This window comes from Carassius carassius, chromosome 15 (genome assembly GCF_963082965.1).
Source record: "Carassius carassius chromosome 15, fCarCar2.1, whole genome shotgun sequence".
Classification (NCBI taxonomy): Eukaryota; Metazoa; Chordata; class Actinopteri; order Cypriniformes; family Cyprinidae; genus Carassius; species Carassius carassius.
In genome coordinates, this window is record NC_081769.1 from 16,535,204 (window position 1) to 16,556,525 (window position 21,322).

General features: G+C 36.6%; 3 protein-coding genes across 6 annotated transcripts in view; all 3 read left to right on the forward strand.

Moving 5' to 3' along the window:
- Positions 1 to 1,719: 1,719 nt before the first annotated feature.
- On the forward strand, positions 1,720 to 5,718 carry LOC132157729 (cytochrome c oxidase subunit 6B1-like). 2 transcript variants are annotated; one of them, XM_059567030.1, is made up of 4 exons: positions 1,720 to 1,823; positions 2,320 to 2,447; positions 2,873 to 2,973; positions 5,440 to 5,718. In XM_059567030.1, the coding sequence occupies exons 2-4, from the start codon at positions 2,342 to 2,344 to the stop codon at positions 5,491 to 5,493; spliced, it is 261 nt and encodes an 86-aa protein (XP_059423013.1). In that variant the 5' UTR covers positions 1,720 to 1,823; positions 2,320 to 2,341; the 3' UTR covers positions 5,494 to 5,718. The 2 variants fall into 2 exon arrangements, with proteins under 2 accessions (XP_059423013.1, XP_059423012.1); XM_059567029.1 differs by lacking the exon at positions 1,720 to 1,823 and adding an exon at positions 1,909 to 2,047.
- Positions 5,719 to 8,000: 2,282 nt separating this feature from the next.
- Positions 8,001 to 14,978, forward strand: slc2a3b (solute carrier family 2 member 3b). Of its 2 annotated transcripts, none has more exons than XM_059567607.1 (12): positions 8,001 to 8,202; positions 8,765 to 8,915; positions 11,423 to 11,524; positions 11,619 to 11,779; positions 11,873 to 12,113; positions 12,252 to 12,414; positions 12,515 to 12,702; positions 13,670 to 13,774; positions 13,907 to 14,008; positions 14,159 to 14,227; positions 14,345 to 14,548; positions 14,640 to 14,978. In XM_059567607.1, exons 2-12 carry the CDS (start codon positions 8,892 to 8,894, stop codon positions 14,868 to 14,870), a joined length of 1,590 nt encoding a protein of 529 aa, XP_059423590.1. In that variant the 5' UTR covers positions 8,001 to 8,202; positions 8,765 to 8,891; the 3' UTR covers positions 14,871 to 14,978. The 2 variants fall into 2 exon arrangements, with proteins under 2 accessions (XP_059423590.1, XP_059423591.1); XM_059567608.1 differs by having other exon boundaries at positions 8,005 to 8,202; positions 14,348 to 14,548.
- Positions 14,979 to 16,919: 1,941 nt separating this feature from the next.
- The window catches only part of ephb6 (eph receptor B6), a 53,770-nt gene continuing 49,367 nt past the window's right edge, over positions 16,920 to 21,322 (forward strand). The window contains exon 1 of one of the 2 annotated variants that reach the window (XM_059567611.1): positions 16,920 to 17,141. Coding sequence is in view for 1 of the 2 variants with exons in the window: in XM_059567610.1 (XP_059423593.1) it covers positions 17,433 to 17,496 (64 nt within the window). In the remaining variant the exon portion in view is untranslated. Of the gene's footprint in view, positions 17,142 to 17,271; positions 17,497 to 21,322 lie in introns of those variants that run through there. The other variant, XM_059567610.1, reaches the window with a different exon arrangement.

Here is a 21,322-nt window from a genome sequence, read left to right on the forward strand (position 1 = left end):
GAAACAACCCTCTGGAGATATATATGAATGAATGAAACAGTATATATGTTTATTACCCAAGGGATGAGCACAAGACTAATTAACACTTGCCTCAGCATGTTTTATCCAACACTTTTTTGTGTGTGTGTGTTGTGTTGTAGGGCTTTTTGAAAAAAGGAAACAGGAAACCTGGGACAGGATGTCAAAGACAGAGAGGCACCTGTAACCTTTGACCTTGTCAACAACAGAATGATGTGTCAGGAAAGAAGAACCCTGTGTATATCTGTACATGTGAATGTGTCTATAAGTCTAAGAAAGACTACTAAGATACGTTTTCTTGTTCAAAACATAAATCTGACTAAATTTATTGAGATTTATGCATACGTTTGCTTCTCATTTATCTATAACTGATATTTTCACTGGAAAACAGCACAAAAATACTAATTAAATGTATGCTATTTTGCATTCTAAAGTCAACATGCAGTCCCACATATAAATGCACACACACTCACATGCACCATGTCAGACCAAAAAGCAAAGGCAAAAGCTCTGTGAGCAGTAGATCTCTCAGACAGGAAGCATTGACAGCCGACTGTGAAGGCTCCTGCGCATCACACAGACTTGTCCCTCCATGTTTGTTTTTAGCGTGTAAGTGAAAGCTCTTCCTGGCTTCTGGTCAGATGGAACATGTTTGGAATGAAGTGTGCATACAGTAGTGCACTCTTTCTTTGGTAAAAAGTTCTTACTGTACATCTCTCACACCTCAACTCTAGAGGAAAGAATGTGGTTTGGTAGCCAGCAGTGCCCTACAAAGGCAGAGGACAGTAACTACACTCTGTTAAATTAGGCCTATTGCTTCCTAGTTAGTGTAGGTGAGCCACAGATTCCAAAAGTGCTCTATATTGATTTATTAAAACAAAAACATTTATTTATTTAATTACTTATTTGCTTGCTTGCTGTGGCTAAAATTGCAATAAAAATATCAGAATATGAAAAGAAATAAAAAAAAGCAATTATGCTGCTTCATTGCACACATAAAACATACATTCTAAAACATTAAGAAATTAAATAAAGCACACAATAAATAAAAACTATACAGAAATAAATTAATACCCTGCTTCAGACAGTGGGTTAAGTAATAAAAGAAACATACCTATTCTTCACAGAGATAGGTTCTGAATATACCATGGCATTATTCTACAGGGTTTTCTACGTTTTACTCAATTACAATATATCTTATTATGCCATACTGTGCTTCCCAGTGCTTTTTATCAGTGAACGTCAATATAAAATTTTTTTATATTATTTTATTACATTTTTATTTTTTCAGGAATTTCTTCCTGAATTATTTTTTTTATTGTATTTTATTTTATATTGAAATTATTGATTTATTAATATTACTGACTCGTTTTATTTATTTTATATTACAATTATTTTATTATTTTATTTCCTTCATATTACATCTAAAGATTAGAATAAACACTGGAGGAACATTAATGCTACTTACAAAATGTGTAAATAATAAATATACTAGTATTATTAAAGTATTGTAAATGTTTTTAGGCTACTTGGTATGGACGTGATTTTCTTATTGCTTTTCAGATTTTATATATTTTTTATTAATTGTATTTGTTTATTATTATGTTTATTTTGATGTAATTTATGTTTTTGCCTTTGTATGTTCGTTATTGTAAAAATTGCAGGAAAAAAATTATTAGTTTAGTCTCATAAGCCCCGCCTTCACTCATCCTCACGCTACGCACTTTGGCTTCCCACAATCCAGTGCGCTGATAGAGTCTTTCGAGAGGACGCTACGATAAGGGCACAGCTTATTGCCTACTGAGGTAGGCCTCAGTGTTTATATTTGTTTAAACCTTAGCTTGTTGTGAAATGGCTGAGCTCGTGCGATGTTTATTTAAACCATTTATCTTTACTCTTTTGCAAAATTCACGGAATAGCAACACACGTTCCACAGGAATGGTTCATTTGAGTTAGCGAGCTAGCAAACTGGCTACTTAAACCGGTTATATCAAGGTTGTGTTACTAAAGTGAATATGTCTGCTGGTTTGTAAGTATAATAAGCGTATTTTACGTGTTAACAAGTTCACTTCAATTTACAGTTACCTCGTTGAAAGTTAAAAGAACTCGTTTAAAATACATCAAGTTTAACATCACTACAGCCGTCTACTGGCGTTAGTTCAAACTGTCACGGAGTGAAATATCACTAACAGTCGTCTGCTTTATTACACCGTTAAACTATGACATTTGAACAGCTAAAGTCCAATTATGTGCTTTAAATATTTAGTTATTGTTTTTAAACTTTTACTGCTTGTCACACAGACTCATTATCTATTGACTGAAGATGGCTGATGTTATTGACGACAAGATCAAGAACTACAGAACGGCTCCATTCGATGCCCGTTTCCCAAACACTAACCAGACAAGAAACTGTTTCCAGAATTACCTGGGTATGTACAGTACAAATGATTATGTGACCCTTATTTGTTAGATTAATTAAAAATTGTGCCACAAGTGCTTTGTATTAATTATGAAAGCGATAAGTGTGCTTTACACAATTACAATGAATATGAGACCTAAGTGCATTTTAACCATGATTATTAATAGTATGCTGATCTCACAGATAGATCTTTTGGAGCAACCAGGACTCGTTTTGTTGAAGGTCACATCAGTGGTGAAGCAGGGTTGTCTGTAGTAAATCTCCAGTTCCCCTGAAGTTATGAGCTAGAATTGATCTATATGACCTTATTAATTGTGACTTGATTAAGTTGCTTTATGAATTGAATAACTCATTATATATGTCAGGGTTGGAGACTGTATACCATTTCTGCCTGATTTCAGTGTGTATTACTTACAGCTGTGTTTTTCCTCTCAGACTTCCACAGGTGTAATAAGGCTTTGTCAAGCAAAGGGCAGGACACTTCTCCCTGCGAATGGTATCAGAGAGTCTACCAGAGCCTGTGTCCAATGAGCTGGGTGAGTCTGTTCTACCCAAAACACCTCTGAAAACCTCAGTAATATAACCTTTAAGTAAACATGAGAATAAAGATTGACCCTAGCTACCCTTATAGACTTTCCTGGTGTTGTTTTGTAAGCACATGCTTCATTAAAATAACTTGAACTTTTTCATCGCATCGTGAATGTCATAAACACAGCATGGCCAGCTGCTGTATATGATCCTTTCTGGTTTTAAACCCAGAATTTTCAAAATCCAATCAGTTCTGGTTTGATAAAGCAGAGTTAAATATACAGCGAGAAAAAAGCAATCTTCTTAATCTTTGAAGCTATCAATATTCTTGAGTGCAAAATGCTGCCTAAAACTTTTTTCAGATATATTTGAAAATCATACATGCTCTTTTTTTTTGGAAGTAGGTGAATGTATAAAAACATTATTGCCATTCCTTTCTTACTTTGAGTACAGGTCAGTGTGGTTGATCTGTTTCTGGTCACGTTTTTTTTTTTTTAATGACAGTCTGTGATCAAGAACAAACCGCATAGAATCTGATCTTTTAATTTCTGATTTTGGCCACTTTAAGATGTGGTCCTAAATCGTATACAGGGCAGATGTTTTACAGTGCAACATCACTCTACATCAACATTTTTTCAGAATTCTGTGCTGCCGGGATTCAATCATTCTTTGGTCTCTCAGTCAATATAAAAAGCAAAGCTTGAAGAAAAACTACACACACAACTTCATTTTCTTTCTCCTCATTTTTGCTGGTTTCTGTGGCACATAGACCTTAGGAATACATAAAATGCTGATTTCAGTGGCCTGTATGTGTGGTGTTTCTTCTTTTGTGACCAGTTTACTTTCAAATTTGATATTGGCCACGTTAGGAAAAAAAACGAAATCAGAACTGAGGTTTGCACTGAAAATGTAGCCTTAGATGCTTTCTAGAATAAATCTCGAAGACATACAAAATCATTAGCAAATGTTTGGCTGTCTATAATTGGTATCTTTATTCTTTATATTCCTCATCTTTGAGATTTATTCTGAAAATAAGTGCAAGTAAATTTTCTTTGGCACCTTCTGATTCTAACAGTTTTGCAAACATAGATGAAGGTAGTGCCAAGAAGTCTCTCAAAACAGGATGTAATATTTTTGCTTTTATCTTGCAAACAGTCAAGTGTGACTATGACGTATTTAAAGACACTACAAATAAGGTATTACAGTGTATGTGGGCATAGGCAGAAATCATGAGGGGGGTTGGGGAGTCTGAAATTGATAAAAAAATCATGCTGTGTATTGTAAATAACAATGTTTTCTACTTTTAAATAATTGTGTAAGTAATAAAACAATACAAACGGGGCAAAAATGCTTTTAAGTTTAGAAACATTGAGTCTCCCCCTCCCCCAAGTAAGGCTGTCAAGGTTATTTTATTCACTTAAACATCAGATGAAGTGATTATTTTCTCTTTAATACAGATGATGCCAGTGTATTTTTCAATTCACTACTCAAAACTAGCCCAAACTATCTACGTTCCGAGGGGGTCCCCTGGTAAAAATCGTGTTCTAGGGGTTAAAATACACATGACTGGGGTCGCTTCAACCCGTGGACATGAAAAAAAACCCACGGCAGTGATAAAAAAAAGGCCAACTGCACAGGAATTGCGGACTTGGCAACACTGTGATGGATAGTTATGTGTACAACGGACACGAGCGCTGTCATGGCACAACCACAACAGCTTTAAGTTGTCTAATTTGGCTCAGAGTCCCTGCTGCACTAATAATTCATACAAATCCTTACAAGTACAATTTTAGCTGTATTGTTTGAATCCCCTTCATAAGTTGACCTCGCAAAAAAATTTCCAACCCCACTGTAAGCAAAATTTACGCCCCTGTATGTGGGGTTGATGGGATTGATGTAAGGATGTCCAGACTCTTGTACGTTGTTGGCCAGTTGCAGTTTTCACTATTGTTCACTGCCAAAAAAGGATTAATGCTGGTAAACTATGCAGATGATTTGGTATTCACCAAAATGTTGAGAAAGATTTGAGCATGGTCAGGATGCAGTATTGTAACGACAAAGTTCTCAATTCTTCATTGTTGACACACACCCAACATGTTCCCGGAGTAGGGTTCATCATAGGTATCGTCCATCTGAATTTGAGTACCACTTTGAACTTTTCAGTATTTGCAATCAAACCAAAAATGTATTGGTTAAAAACCACACAGAACTCTTCAATATCAGGTATCAGACAGTTTTGCCGGGGGTTCTCTGTTACTGATCATCATGGTGACACGATCCCCATTCAAATGTATAGCTAAGCAACTCTGTTAAAAAATTTTTTTAAAAAGGAGCTAAAATGTCTTTTCTTCTATCAAAGTAGAATTGATATTTCCCTTCAGCAAGAGTCAACCAATCATTGTGAAACTGATGAAACGTGAAGGTTTGCTGGAAGTTGTTTGATATACAGTGTGTCTTTGTTTTTCTTCCGTCAGGTGGAGAGATGGAATGGGCAGATTGAGGATGGAAGCTTCGCTGGAAAGATCTAAATGGTTGCTGTTACTTTCAGTTCAAGAACTCCCAACCTTTTGTAGAGTACCACATAATATGTTATCCCTAGACGATGTGGTCTTAGTTATTGGTTTGCCTGCTGGAGGCTGAAAGCTCATTCTGAGTGGGCTTTGGAAACCTAAGTCCTACATTTACACTGATCTGTGTCACTCTACATCCTACTGTTGCAATTTACAAAATAAAAACGCACAATTTCATCTAAATATTTTTTTTTTTTTTTTTTTACTAAAGGTGTCTTTTTTTTCTTCTTAACAGTAGAAACAAATTACAGTTCATACAAAGTGTTTCTAAATCATTCATTAACCACCAAGTTCAACCTGCTGAAAATTTAGTTGCTAAATGGCTTCTTGAGGTGTGGTGTTGAATCATATCTGCTATATCTGTGAGGTTTAAAAAAAAATGAATGTCAGTTATTCGTATGCGATGGTCAAAAACCAAGGCAAACGCTGTTGATTTTATTTGGCCTATATAATTAACACTAGTCTGAAGATACTGGATTTATCCATATATAGCTCGAGCAATGATGAAGAGGCTGATTTAGTTTGAACAGACAGCATGAATTTACATGAAATCAGTGATTAAGGAATTAGATTCTGCAAATCATTTTAAAGGCTCAGTTTAATCCTATTTGACCATTGTGTTTTTCAAACAGCAGATGGCGGTAAAGTAGCATAAATTAGTCCATCAATGTGACGACAACAGTTATGTGACAAAAATGTGAGGACAAAAGGTCAGGGATTAGTTGGTCAGAGCAGTTATCCAGCAGTGGCAAATGTCTCAGGGACACACAGGAAGTGCAGCAATCTAGATGTTAACTTAAAGGGATCGTTCACCCAAAAATGAAAATGGTATAATTTGCTCATCCTCGTGTTATTCCATACCTGTTTGAATTTCTTTGTTGAACACACACACACACAGTATTTTGAAGAGAAAAGTTGCTGGTAGATGCTGACTTTCAAGTTCAGTGTCAATTATGGAGAAAAAAAATCTTTAAAGATCAATGGCTACAAATCTTTTGTGTTCAACAGCTTCAACGATTTGAGGGAGAGGTCAAGTATGATGACGGGATTTTAATTTTGGGGTGGTTTATGCTTTTAGGTATTAATGTTGATCTTTGTTATGATGGTCGTCTTGGTCACCTGAAACGCTACCAGGCTTAACATTTATTACTGAAATGCTAACAAAAACATGTGGAAAAGTCAATTTCCACAGAATTGATTCATTCGTAATTATGTGCGTGGTTGAGCGCTGACTGGAATAAAACCTGCATTTTTGCCAGATTTTTTTTCTTTTCAGAAGTAAGTTCGAATTCACAGAATGATATTCTTGTGTTTGAAGTGACGAGGTGTTAAACTTGTGTAACACTAAAGTAAATCAAGTAAATCTAGTCATACTGGGAGAGAATATCATATGCGAGCGTGTGCATGATGGAGAGCTTTTCACCCCTTTATCTTTATGATAATGTACCTTTTAACTTAAACACTCACTTTAGTTGTATGCTTAATTATTTCATATGGTGTTATAATGCTTTGTTAATAACTTCAATGCACGTTTAAAATACGCAATACAAATGATCATTTGTACAAGTCCGTCCAAGTTCAACTTTTATTTTATGACAGTGACAGATTTAGTACATAACTGAAGCATGCCGGAGCTTTACAGTATGAAATGCTGTTGGATAATGGGAAAAGGATACCCTTCACAATACAGGTGTCTTATTTTTAAGTAATTCAATCTCAGACTCCCAGATAATTTTTTTTAAAGGTTCATAGTTTAGTTTCTAGCCTAAAAAGACCACAGTGGCAGGATGCCAACCACAGCTGATCTCAGTTCTCGAAATGTGTTTCCTTTGCAAGTTCCTGTTTATCTATCTTAAACACGGACAACTATAGTGTTCCGTGTTTTTGTGTTATTATATTCGTTATTACTGTGTTTTCAGTGTAATAATGCACTTTTTTAGGTCATTATCTACACTGCCAGAAACCAAACGCAAATCGATTATTAGCCTACTTTCTAACTTTAAGTTATGATTAATAAGTGCATCCAATTAATTTATGCTTTAGTCAATTCCAATGAACAAACGAAAGCTAAGAAGCGCAGGCAACGCAACATTTGTTATCACTAGATCTCACACTTGACTGAAGTGCCAGCAATCCCCGCAAACTGCCCGTTCTCGGAAGAGAGCACCACTTGTTTAAAAACAAACAAAAAAAAGATGGCATTCTCTTACAGAAGCACTCACGTGACAACAATAGCGGGTTTGTTGTCACATCAACATCAACGTTTGCAAGTTTGAATCTGCCAGAAAATCCAGAAATCCGCCAGAAAACAGACGCGCAATCGGCCATTACCAAATATGTACATTACACCAGGCTTTGCCTCAAAACCTCGCGAGTTGTCTCTCTAGGGGGCGTTTCTGAAATCATTGGCACTTTCTAAATGATGCTCACTAGTGTTTGGGCGCGGCGATCACTTCCAACGAAAGGATGTTACGCGAATGTCTTGAGACTGAGTTCTTGTTTAATCCTGTGACTCAGAGGTTACTGAAACAGGGGGAGCTCTGGAGTGACGACAAAACTGCAACGTGCTGCTGCTCATGTCTCACTCTACATAAAACCCACGAGCGCGAGAGTGTTTCATCACTTATCGGCGACTACCTGATCGACACAGGAGCTTTGCAAACAAACGTAAATATAATTTTTATATATAAAAACGGACTATAATGGACTATAATTAGCCTTGGAATTATATTTTATGAAGTACTCGAATCAACTTTTTTTTCCATTACCAACTATTAGTAGCCTATTTAAAATGTAAAAAAAAAATGTTGCCTTAAAAATAATCCTGCAGTAAATTTAATTGTACCATGGCCACTTTAAATTTCATTGCTAACTAATTAGAACTGCATGAAGTTGTTAACTAAATTGTATTTTCTTTACTGTTTAACTTTAGCCAGAATGATGCAGGATTGAGGATTTGATGTTACAGGAAAACCACTTAGACTGAGTTTGAGCACTTAAACTGAGTTTGAGTAATATATAGGGTGGATCTTGGCCTGACAGAGATGCCTCATGTATTTGTCTTCCACATTTACTTTGCACATGGTGCTCTACTGTCATATCAACTCAGCAGACATCCATTACAGGAAGCAGTTTTTTTTTCCATTCATCTTTGTGAAGACATAAAAGGATTGTCTCATGCCTTATCATTACTGACAAAAACTATTCATATTCTTTTTCCTCCATCTAGAAGCTTTTCCAAATACGGATTTGTTTTCCCTGAAAACATAAGTTTGGTCTCACTGCAAAAAGAGGAAGAACTGAACTGAAGACTTCTGTCTCAATCGCAATAACTGGCTTTCACAACAGAGAGTAGGATGGAGAAGATAAAGGATAGTAAGGTAGAGGCTTTTCTCCTCTATGTTTTTATATATAATCAGTGGTGATGTTTAACTTTCGTCTTCATGATTTCTAAGTCAAGGCTTTACCATCACTATGACCCTTATGAAATAGTAACTTTTTTATTTTTTATTTACAGTTTTACTAGATCCTTTGTGAATGAGAATATGCACTAGTGTAATATTAAAAGTATTTAAAAGAAAATGCAAATAATATTTGAACATCATGACAGTTTCTTAATAGACTTAAATACTCTTTTAAAAAGAGCACTTTAAAAAATCAAATTAAGTTTAACTTTATTCTTTGCTTAAACTTCAAAACTTGAAAATTCTTAATTTTTTTGCTTTAAAGAAGCACATTTATTTTCATGTGTTAAATAATATGCATTCATTGTTGCTATAGTGAATTACTCAATATTACTAAGTACTACTGAGGGCTAAATTGCAACTTCATCATTAAAAATGAGTGAGTAAATAAATACAAATATATTTTAATACATCACTTACAAGTTTCAAGAGAAATGACATTCAAATATTGTATAGTTTACCATAAATGCATGTCAGTAAATTTGACAATACACTTTAATCATATTTCAAACACAATAGAATCATGAAGTTACATATATAATCCTGCTTCTCAAAAAAAAGTTTTTTGGCAGTGGGTTCCTTTGGTTTCATAACATGTACCATAATTTGGGATATAGGTGTTACTATGATCTGATATACAGAAAACTGTGGTTACAATGCAAATACTGTAGTAAAAAATTAGATTGTTAGATAAATTTGAATATAGATTTGAAATGTTGTCATTTGTGTTTAATTCTCTTGCGATTTGCAGGCTGATTATGTACAATTTGTGTGTAGGTAATGTGTTACACTAATTTAATTTAATGATTTAGTTTATTTTAACTAAATTTAGTTTAATGAGGTACCCTTAGGTAATATCTGTTCAGGCTATTAGTTTTCAACTGATATGACTCATCACTTTAATAAATATAAAAAAATGCAGTGGTGGTAGTGGAACATTTTTTGACCTGCTTTGTCATCTTGGATTGCAGCATGTGAATTCAGAAACAAAGATGTGCAAAGGAAACCGACAAGGAGAAATGAATGTTTAGAGCAGGGTTCAGCTGGCATCTTCAAACTTGAACATAACATGAAAAGCATCCTGGGTGTTTCTTGTAGAATAGACGGACACACAGACTGGAAATTTCCAATCCTAGTGTACCAGTTTAGCATCCATTGCAGCTCATTACAAATCCATTAAGGGAGTCTAACACTAAGTGTGTTGATTTCATAAATAAATATGGTCTATTAATTTATGGAGGCTGGGGGTTGTATGGTGGGATGTGCAAAAATGTGGTATTAGAGATGAGAAATGCAGTGATGGATCATCCTCTATCAGCAGAAGTCATTATGAACATTAGATTCAATAAGATGACTCTTGGCAACTTCCAGATCATGTTATGACACCCATATCCTTTTTCACAGTCACTCCTCCAGGAGACAGCTTGTGTGTTTAAGTCTTTATCCAAACATCAGACCGGTGTGCACTTGCCAGAAGGCTCTCTGTGCAGGTTTAATAGTGCAGTGCACTATTTCTTTTTGTACTGACATTTGCCAAATGCCGTATTGAAGGAAGTTCCTTAGAAACAATCCACTCCAGATTACTCCAACTTAATGGAAAACCATTGCAAATTAACCCTTTTGGTTACTAAGTGTACATTTATTTCTCTCTCTCAAAAAAAATAATGCACCCAATACACAGGCCCTCAGACTACTGAACTTTATAACCCATAACCCGCATAGCTGAACATGTGAGAACTTCTTGGAACTGTTGTAAATGTGTGGTTTTCTGTGATTTTCCCGCTGACTTTGTATTTGTACCACAAGTCATGCAAATTTTAACTCTAATCTCTGGTCAACTTGGGTTCCTCTGCAGTCATACCGAAATTGTGCAGTTGACAGTAAGATTAGGTCGTTATTTCTGTTTTCTTTTAATTTGCCTTTAGAAAAGGGGAAAACAGACATTAAGATCCGAGCAGCCAGCCAGTTTAAGAAAATTGAATGACACATAGGGACACAAGCATTCCAGTTTTTATTGCTTAGTAAAGTATGCAACAGTCTTGTTCCACTTTCACACATAATCTGGGAAATACTGCATTGTATAATGTGTTGTTATCAGAATTTGTGTACTATTTAGAATCTTTAGACTCAATTTAGCTGTTGAATTGAAGCAGAAAACAAGAATTTGAATTTTGAATGAGTGTGACCACTGTGTGACACGAGAGTGTATTTGTGTGCTAAAAATAATGGTAAAAGTGAGAAAGACTCTGCTTTTCTTCATCTTTTTGGTTCTCTTAGCCTTTTAATGCAGGAGTTTTCCAAACTTTTGATGCCACTGACACCCCCAAACCGATGACAACCTCAGCTTTACCTTTTGTCTTATATTCATCTTTACTCTTTTCATTTGCTGCATCTTACGGTATGTGTTCCTTCTTTTTGTCCAGGGGAAGCAGGTGACATGGTGCCTAATGTTCTGTGTGTCCACGGCTGTCATCGGCTCCTTGCAGTTTGGCTACAACACAGGCGTCATCAATGCACCCGATGAGGTAAGCGTTTCATCAAGTGAGTAGCATTTTAGAGTTCAAAAAACAACACCTTATTACTTCATCACTCATCATCTGTCTCTCTGTTGATGATCAGAAAGTGCAGAACTTCATCAGAAACGTGACTCAGGAGCGCAGTGGAGAGCCAATGCATAAATCCACATTGACAACAGTGTGGAGTGTAACGGTTTCCATTTTCAATGTTGGCGGCATGATCGGGTCTCTTAGTGTTGGCACACTAGTTGACAAACTAGGGAGGTGAGAAAATCACACACTTTCTTTGAACGTAAAACCAATATAAATGCTTTGTTAAAAAAATTCCTTTATTCATCTCCCATCTTCTCGTTACAGACGAAAATGCATGCTTCTGTCCAACATCCTGGCTCTGATTGGTGGAGGCCTGATGGGTTTATCCAGCATGTGCAGCTCTTATGAATTGATAATAGTGGGCCGTCTGGTTATTGGTGCCTTCTGTGGCCTGTGTACAGGATTGACGCCCATGTATGTGGGTGAAATTGCTCCAACGGCACTGCGAGGGGCTTTTGGTACCCTTCACCAGCTCGGGGTGGTCATCGGCATCCTAATTGCACAGGTTAGATTTTCCTATGTATTTATGTTGACAACAGATTAAAGGGATAGCTCACTTAAAAAAAACTTTCTGTCATTATTTGCCGAATAAAAATAATATAATTTATTAATAAATGGGTAATTTTTCTGGATTTCATGGTAGATCTTAGGCCTGGAGTTATTGCTGGGATCTCAGTCTATGTGGCCATTGTTACTGGCTCTGACGGCGGTGCCCGCAGTGTTACAGTGTGTCATGCTGATCTTCTGCCCGGAGAGCCCTCGATACCTGCTGATCACTCTGAACCAGGAGGAGGAGGCACGCCAAGGTGAGTCTGCTGTGACTGCTAAAAAATGAAAAAAGTAACTAAACTGTATTTACTCCTCTGGACTGACAATGTATGTCTTCCTCTCTTTTTTTGCTCTCAGTGCTGACACGTCTTCGTGGGCATTCAGATGTGGAGGATGACATTCGTGAGATGAAGGAAGAGGCCTTGAAGATGTCCATGGAGAAGAAGGTTTCTATTCCAGAGCTGTTCCGTAACTCTGCTTACAGACAGCCCATTATCATCGCCATAATCCTGCAGCTGTCCCAACAACTCTCTGGCATCAACGCTGTGAGTCTCACACTTCATGCAAAACGTCACGCACCACATATAAATCTGATGTTTGATTACCTCAGCCTATTAAACATTTTTATAGCCAGCAGTGCCTTTTTTCCAGGTAAAAATATTGAACATATCCATCAAACAAGATCCCATTCAGATTGAGGCACCAATAAAACCAAAGTCATTTGCACTATGTGCAATTAGTACTTTATATGGAATTAATGCCATCAAAGCAGTTCTAGCCTGAAATACACAACCCCGGTCAACACAGTCAACACACTCCACCAAACCACACTGACTGAGATCAGTTAACACAAATGTATTAAGTCTACATGGGAAAAATTAACAAATGCTATAAAGTTGTGGGCTGTATATATACTATGTACTATAATGTGTCAGATTTATAATAGTTAAATGCATAATGGTTTCCATCATTGGCCAATTTTTTTTTTACCTAAAACTGTTAAAGTGGTCAAATGAAATAAATACCCGTTTCACAGACAAGGCTTAAGGTTAGTCCCAGACTAAAATGCATGTTTTAGCTGTCTCAGATGAAAATATCTTGCTCTGACATATCTTAAAATATGTCTGTGTCATTGTTCAGTCTCAAGATGCACACCTGTAACATTTTCTTCTAAGGCATTTTTATAAAAACTGCCTAAATATCTTAATTTATCAAAACCCTAGTGCTGGCTAAACTAAGCTAAGCTAAGCCTGTCTGTGAAACCAGGCCTTAATGTGTGTAATATATCAAATTGCTGCATAATAATATTTTCCCCTTACAAGGTCTAATATATTTTAATTTAGATAAACAAGACAAACTAATCAGTGATTTTAACAGTGTATGCTTTAACACTGAATTTGTAAAATTCTCAGTTTCTAAGGCTTCCTTGCATGTTTTCCCCCTCTTTGACTTAGAATATTGACATGAACAGTTCTAAATGTTGAACAGCTGTGTTTTCTGTCAATCTTTCAGGTAATTTATTACTCTACCAAGATCTTCAGATATGCAGGTATCACTGAGGCAGTCTATGCCACCATTGGAGTGGGTGCAGTCAACACTCTCTTCACAGTCATCTCTGTAAGTTTACACAACTGAGCTAAAATCACCCTACTTATTTGCATTTTTTATGCCCTTATGTCTTTTAAATACTTTTATGATGGTGTACTAAAAGACCTGTGTTTTGATTCTTACCACTGCTTTGCTCAACAGCTGTTTCTGGTGGAGAGGGCAGGAAGAAGAACACTTCATATGGTCGGACTAGCTGGAATGACTGTCTGTGCTCTGCTCATGACCATTTCTCTTGAAATTCTTGTGAGTTATTGCATATCATTAAATAGCACTAAATGATAAACCACTAAAATCTTCCGAATTAGTTGTCATGGATTTAACTATGGTTTATTTAAATGAAAAATACAGGGATTACATTTTTTTCTAATTCTTTTTGTCTTTTCTGATCCTAAGAACCCTATTGGAGCAAAAGCAGGAAGTGGAACTAACATGACTGCCATTCCCGAATCTGTATCTGCAGGGGTCAGTGTGTGATCTTACTAATGAACGCCGACTTACATCTTTGTTGGAAATCATTCACTGAAATGAACCATTTCTCTGTTTCTCTCTCCAAATGGTTCAATTTCCATATACGGCTAGCAGGCAACTTCCCCAATCAGCGTTCTGGCCATTCTGGCAGTGTTCGGGTTTGTGGCCAGCTTTGAGATGGGACCGGGACCAATCCCATGGTTCATAGTGGCGGAGTTATTCGCTCAAGGTCCACGCCCGGCAGCCATCGCTGTGGCGGGATGCTGCAACTGGACCGCCAGCTTTCTTGTCGGACTGTTTTTCCCAAAACTATTGGTGAGAACCTTGTCAATGAATTCATCAGCATCACATTTGTCTAGGATACAATAACTAAACGCATTATATTGTGATATTGCTTACTTTTCAGGAACTGTGTCAAGCGTACGTCTTTATCATATTCCTCATCCTCCTTATCATCTTCTTCGTGTTTACCTACTTCCGTGTTCCCGAGACCAAAGGCAGAACATTTGAAGACATTGCCAGTGGGTTTTCCAGTGCCGTCAACTACACGTCCCCGGAGGGTGCCATCCCAATGCCAGTCTCCCCATCATCAGAGAAGTTTCAGATGACTGAAATGGCTGGTCAGGAGAAAAGCTGAGCAAACCTATAGAAAAAAACCTGTAACCCTCACAAGATTGGCACCTTAAATGAACAGATGCAGCTGAATGATGGATATTATTATACAGAAATAGCTAGATCAGTCAAATCAAGTACATCAGTGTTTTCACAAGTAAATCACAATGTTACACTGCAAGACACATTTCTGTAGTCAAACCATTGTGCTTTTTACTATTATTGTTGAGGTAGCTTCAAAAACTTGATAGGGTTTAAAAATGTCTGAAAAGTTTGGAAACCACTGACGTAGAGGTACTAAACAGTGTTATGGCAGTTACAAAGTCAGTTACAAAGTCATTATGAGCAAAAAAGTGTTTATTACATGTGGTCGCTGGTGTGTATGTTTAGGAGTATTTTTTAAATAACTGAAGTGTGAGATTTCCACTGAGCACTACGCACTTGTACATCATGTGGAATATTATTCAAATATATTTAAATAGTTGGTTAGGAAATTTCCCATATTGCTCAAAGACTTGTATGAAGTTTTGTGTATTTTTCCGACTTTGGAGCCCCCTGCAGTTAAATGAGTGAAATCCGCTATTGTAATTAAAATGGATAGTTATACAAGTGCATTTATTGCTTTTGTAAAGCAGTCTGGCCTTATCGCGTTTTTTTTTTTTTTTTTGGTAATTTTACTGTTTAAATTAGCTTTTAAATCCTAAATCCTTTTAGTATGTTTAGGGGGTCCCGTACAGGTCCAGTTATTTCAGCATGTGTTGCTGTTTATGTATATGATACTGCTTGTAAAAGTTCTGCTGAAGGTATTATCAGTGTTTAAATTGTGTTAATCAATTAAGTATTTCTCATGACGACTGTCACTGAACATGACTGAATGAACACTACTGATACAGGGTCATTTTAAAGATAATCATTTGGACTGTACACTGTAAAAGTTTTGCTCTACTGTGTAAATTTTCATTTGTTTACATTTATTTCTCTATTTCGCTGCACTAGTCTAATTGAGGTTTACATACATTGATGTTTTCCTTTTTTATTATTTGTGAATGTGTATTTTATATATATCTATATATTTTGTTATATTTATAGCTTTTGTCATTTTATTTCCAATTTCTTGTGTTTGTACTTTTTAAATTGTTTTTGTTTTTTTTCTTTAAACACAATGTACTAAATATATAAGCGTATGTAATACCATAAGCACTTGAACGCATATTTATTTTGTGAGACTGACAAGATTAACATTCGCATTGCACATGATTTGATCTGACACGTGTTTGAGACTGTTCACATCACAAGAACTCTGTACATGTTTTTTTAATGAGATAACTCTCATGTGTCGTGACAGGTCTGTTCATTCCCATGACATGTTGCATCATATCATAAAAGTCATATACCCAAATATATTGCTTTACTTGTGAGCCACAATAACGGGATATAGTTTACTGTAATCTAATAAAAGCGTTTGTCTTATATCCCATTGTGGTTTACTTAAACACTTGAATTAACCGTTTTTATTTTCTCCTCTCATGATATATTGTATATTTCCGGTATGACAAGATTATTTTACTTTGGTACAAATTCACTAAATCCATTTCACTACTTCACCTGCTCCTTCAGTCTGGTAAATGTATTTAGCTCCCTGTCCTTGAAGGAGATTCGCCTCGAGATTCGGCTTGACCACCATTAGGAATACACAATTTGGTAAAATATAGGTAAAACAAGTAAATTTTAGTAAAGGAGGAGATGTGTCAGTGAAAGGATTGTCAAAGAAGTAGAAATAGTCGTAGACGTTGTTTGATGATTGACAGGTCACAGTGATTAGGCTCCTCACAAACGAATGTCTTGAAACAACAGGATATCAAGTCTCTCTACTGTTGTCTTCAAGTCACTCCACCAGGAGGCGCTGTTTTCAAAGAGATAACTCCATAAAACGAGTCTTCAGGAGTGCAACAGCCTCTAAATGAATGTCTATATTGAATAACCTTTCTGTTTTTCTCTGTGGGTGTGGGTGTGGAAAATGAGAGATGACTAAGCCCAGAAGGAAATATTCAAAATATGTTTTTTTTTTTTTTAGGAAAAAAAGAAGCAACTGAAAGAAGAGAGGAAAAGAAAACACACAGGCAGTTTTCCAAGCTTCTTTGACTGAGTGATGCATATCTCCAATCTGGCTCTCTGTGCCCTATCAGCATGACAAACCAGAGCCTTCACCAAATGTGACTGTTAGAGCGTCTGTCTCCTGCGTGTCTAGACACTTTTTCTGCGAACAAGCCGAACTCGTTTTAGGCTTTCCATCACGGTGAGTAGCTAAAGTCAGTTCACAGGTCCCTTCATCTCTCTCTCTCTCTCTCTCTCTCTCTCTCTCCTCATTCTTTGCTCAGTGACTTCTCAGTCATAATCATCATCATACATAAATACTCCTCCCTGCTCCCCCACCCCCTCTCTTTCTCTCCTCTCTTTAATCTGAGATAAAAACGAGCAGACAGACTCCTCCTCCCTTCTCTCTGCCTCTCGCTCTCTCTTTCTCTCTCTCCTCCTGTGTCCCTCTCCCGTGTTCTTCCTCTCTGGACTTCTCCTGTGTGTTGCTCTGATGAAAATGTGGAGGATCTTTCTGTCTGTCTCTCTGGTGGTCCAGCACAGTTCAGCTGAAGAAGGTATGAAACTTCCTTTGCCCCCCGGGTGCTCTCAGCTGCCCCGTTCTGAGAGGTTATCGGGGTCTCTTGCTGTCTGGTCCGGTTTGGAGTGCATGTCAACATGTGTAGGAGTCTCTGAATGAGTTTGTAGGTCTGTTTGCGGTTATAAGAGTTCACTTTCATTTACATCTGCATGTGTTTGTGTCAGTCTGAGGCTGAGGATCTGAGCAGACTCTTGTACTATATAATGAGTTGTTACTGTGGATTGAAGAGTTCTCTGTGGACCCTGCCAAGCTGCGTTTATGCTTAACAAAGGGTGCAGAATAGAGCCAGCGAAGGGGTGAATAATTTGTTGTGTAACCTTTGTCTCTCTCTGACCCATGCAACCCCCCCCTCACCTCCAAACTCTCTGGCCCCTTTTTTTCTGATATTATAACTGTTATAATGGCCTTCCCACAGACCATTCAGCCCTCTGACAATACAGACACCCCACTCACTTCACTGTACATCTCTGTGTCCTTTCATCTGCACTTTTTCTTTCTCTCGGTCTCATTTCTCTTTTGGCTAAATGGTGTTTTTAATCAGTGCATTGCAGACATGAGCAGTTTAAATAGACGGATTGATGAAGTTGGCATGTCATAGTGAGCTCTTCTGAAAAAGCTCTCAGTGACTCATTTGTGTGTGTGTGTGTGTGTGTGTGTGTGTGTGTGTGTGTGAGAGAGGTATCTGAATGCCAGAGACTGTTAAAAACATGTTGTCTCAAAGACGCTGGTATGTGCTACGTTTTTTTTTTTTTTTCAAACTTATCTGAATCGGTTATCGTGCTTTGTATTTTTCACACAAAAGCACGTGTTTATGTTCATGAATGGTAAAGTGTATTTAACTAATTGCAATGTAAAAAAGTGGATCTAATCTGATCTAAAAATGAGGGCCACTGCTAATATTCACAAGGACAGTTTTTAAGGATGAGCCCCTTTATTTCAAGGCTACTTCAATCAGTAGGTATTTAACAAAAATGACACTTTTAGAGGGTGTCATTTTTTTGTCCCAGTGTTTTAATTATTATTATTTTTATGTTTTTTTTTTTTTTTTTGGGGGGGGGGGGGGGTAATCAGTGTCTTGCATAGCTTAGAGAGCTTGCATGATAAGCACACAATACAGTTTCACTGCTATACCATAGGTGTATGTGACAAACAAAATGTTTAATAAAAAAAAAAAAAAATTGTTGACTATAAACAGAACAGCTGGTTCTTTTAAGACATAGAAATTGATATAAAAAAGACAAGGACCAGTCCAAGTGTTTTGTGCCCATATTGTGACACATCAGTCCCATAACACAGACTCACATCTCTAATGATTCTAGGTCGCTCCCTCAAGGCCATAACTCTAAACTAATACAGCAAACCACTTTACCTGCTCTCCTACAGCTAAAAACTATACCTTTCATCAAATTTAACTAGTCCACAGCCTTTCCCTCAGGCCTCTAACTCTAAACTAATGCAGTTGTACCTGCCCTCCTGGAGCAAATGGCTGTACCCTGCCTTCATCACATTTAATTAGATCAGCAGCCATTCACATAGATGCTGCCTGTCTTTTCGCATAGCTTCCCATACCTTCAAGATCTCTGGAAGGCGTTTGTAGGTCTGCTAGTGAAAGTGCCCTCTTTAACCACATCAGACACTCTAACCATATTTAGAGTATATTATTTTGCTGGTCATGTGATCTCGGATGGTGGCCAACATAAGGTGACCTGCTCCATGTGAAATAAAAACAGCTTTTATAAGGCTATTGATATGACTAGAGTCTTCATCTCATGTAAGTGTACGTGATTTTAAATATATTTTCCCAAAACAATAAATAAAAAAACTTTTATCTAGAAAAAATGCATGAAACTGATGTAAAAGTTACTTATTTTAAATAACTTTTTTTAAAATTCTTTATTCATCAAAAAATCCTAAAAACAGTATCACAGTTTTCGCAAAAATATTAAGCAGTACAGATGTTTTCAACTTTGATTATAATGATTAGAAAATTTATTGAGCAGCAAATCAGCATATTGAATCATTTGAGGCTATGGAATAAATTACATTTTAATTTATTTTTAGAAAATAATTTATTTTAAGTTGTAATAATATTTCATAGTATTGCTGGGTTTACAGTATTTTTGGCCAAATAAATGCATGCTTTGTAAGCAGAAAAGAAACATTAAAAAATTGTACCAATCCTAAACTTTTGAGCAGTTGCAAATTGCAAAAAAAAAAAAAGTGTCTTGTTTTCAAGTAAAGTATTCTCAAAACAAGGCATTTAAGAATATTTTAAGATTTATGCTTACCCATATCTGTTGTAGCAAGCAGAAAATGTACTATATTTGATTTATGTAAAAAAAAAAAAAAAAAGATTTTTTGGTAACACATTGCTTAAAGACTTTATGTATAATGTATTTTAAATGTCATTAAAGAGTATAATGCTTTATAATTATCCATAATGTGCGTTGGGTTGCATTACATCACGTCCTAAATAATTATAACCAAATTTAAAATTCATAGTGTAACAATGAATCGATGAGTGTTATAATGTATTAACTGTGGTTACAATTATTCATGTGATTGTACAATGCATTATAATGTGCATTACAAGGAATAATTAATGCAATTAAAACTACTTTTATAATGCATTATACATTATACAAGGCTTTAAGTTTAATATCTGTTAGTATATGCTTCTATAAGTATATGATCTCGGTCTCTAAGTTAAGAATACTTCTCAATTAATTATATATATTTAGTGGAAAACTGAGATTTAAAAATTTCCAGTGGCCTGCATTGGCTCACATACCCATGGCATAATATGATGCTGGTTTCCAAATAAAGCAGTCAAAACTTCTCAAAACAACCTAGCTCAGAGAAAGAGAGCTTGTCCCTGCTGCAATCTTGTCAGACAGAAGACAACACCATAAGGTCAGTCCCTGAGGTCGGCTTATAAAATGACTGTGCTCTCCTTTAGTGGAAATTAGCCTCCACTTGACTCTACAGGGGTGTAGTGTTGAAAAGGAGTGTGTGTGAGCAGACAGTGCTGAGTGCAGAATGCACACAGCAGGGTGTTCCTCACTGGAGAAACAGAATGGTTTAAAAGCCTCACATTCTGGTAAAAGCAGCTTTTACACCCACGCCCATGTAAAAGAGGGAGCTGTGAAGGAGGTGAGGAGGATGGAGAGGTGCAATGAGAGAGGAGAAGAGCACAGTTTCAAGTCATGTCTAACACAGGGCCATGAAATGGTCCCTCAGGCGGCACAGCTTGGACTTTTTCGCTGAATGTCCACTTCTTCTCAGGCTGTATATACGTGTATCTCCTCGTGAGGTCTCCCACTGTCTGTATATCGAGTCACGCAGCTCAGCTCTCAGATCTGTACCCATCCGAGCTCAAACTGTTGCCCCAGGCCAAACTGCATCACCCTGCTCTGCTCCATCTTCAGCTGCTCCCCTCCAAACCAACACTACCAAGCCTTCCGCTAGCTATAGCTTTAGTTGCTTGTGTTACACTGCAAAAAACCTTTTCCTAATGTCAGAAGTCATTTACTTAATAATTAGTTTCTAAAGATGTTTTTTTTTCAGTGAACTCATATGGAAGTATGTAATATAAAGCTATAAAGTCAAAATTTGTTTGTGAGATAATCTAAGTAGCAGAATTTCAGTTGTCCTGAGTACTTTCCAATCATGTTCCTCTCTTTCTTCCAGAATCACTTCCTGTTTCTGTTTTACTATGCTTGTCTATAAAGCCAATAATAATAATAATAATAATGTTGCTTTTTCTGCCTGATCTAATTCTAAAACCAGTTCATTTCTAATGT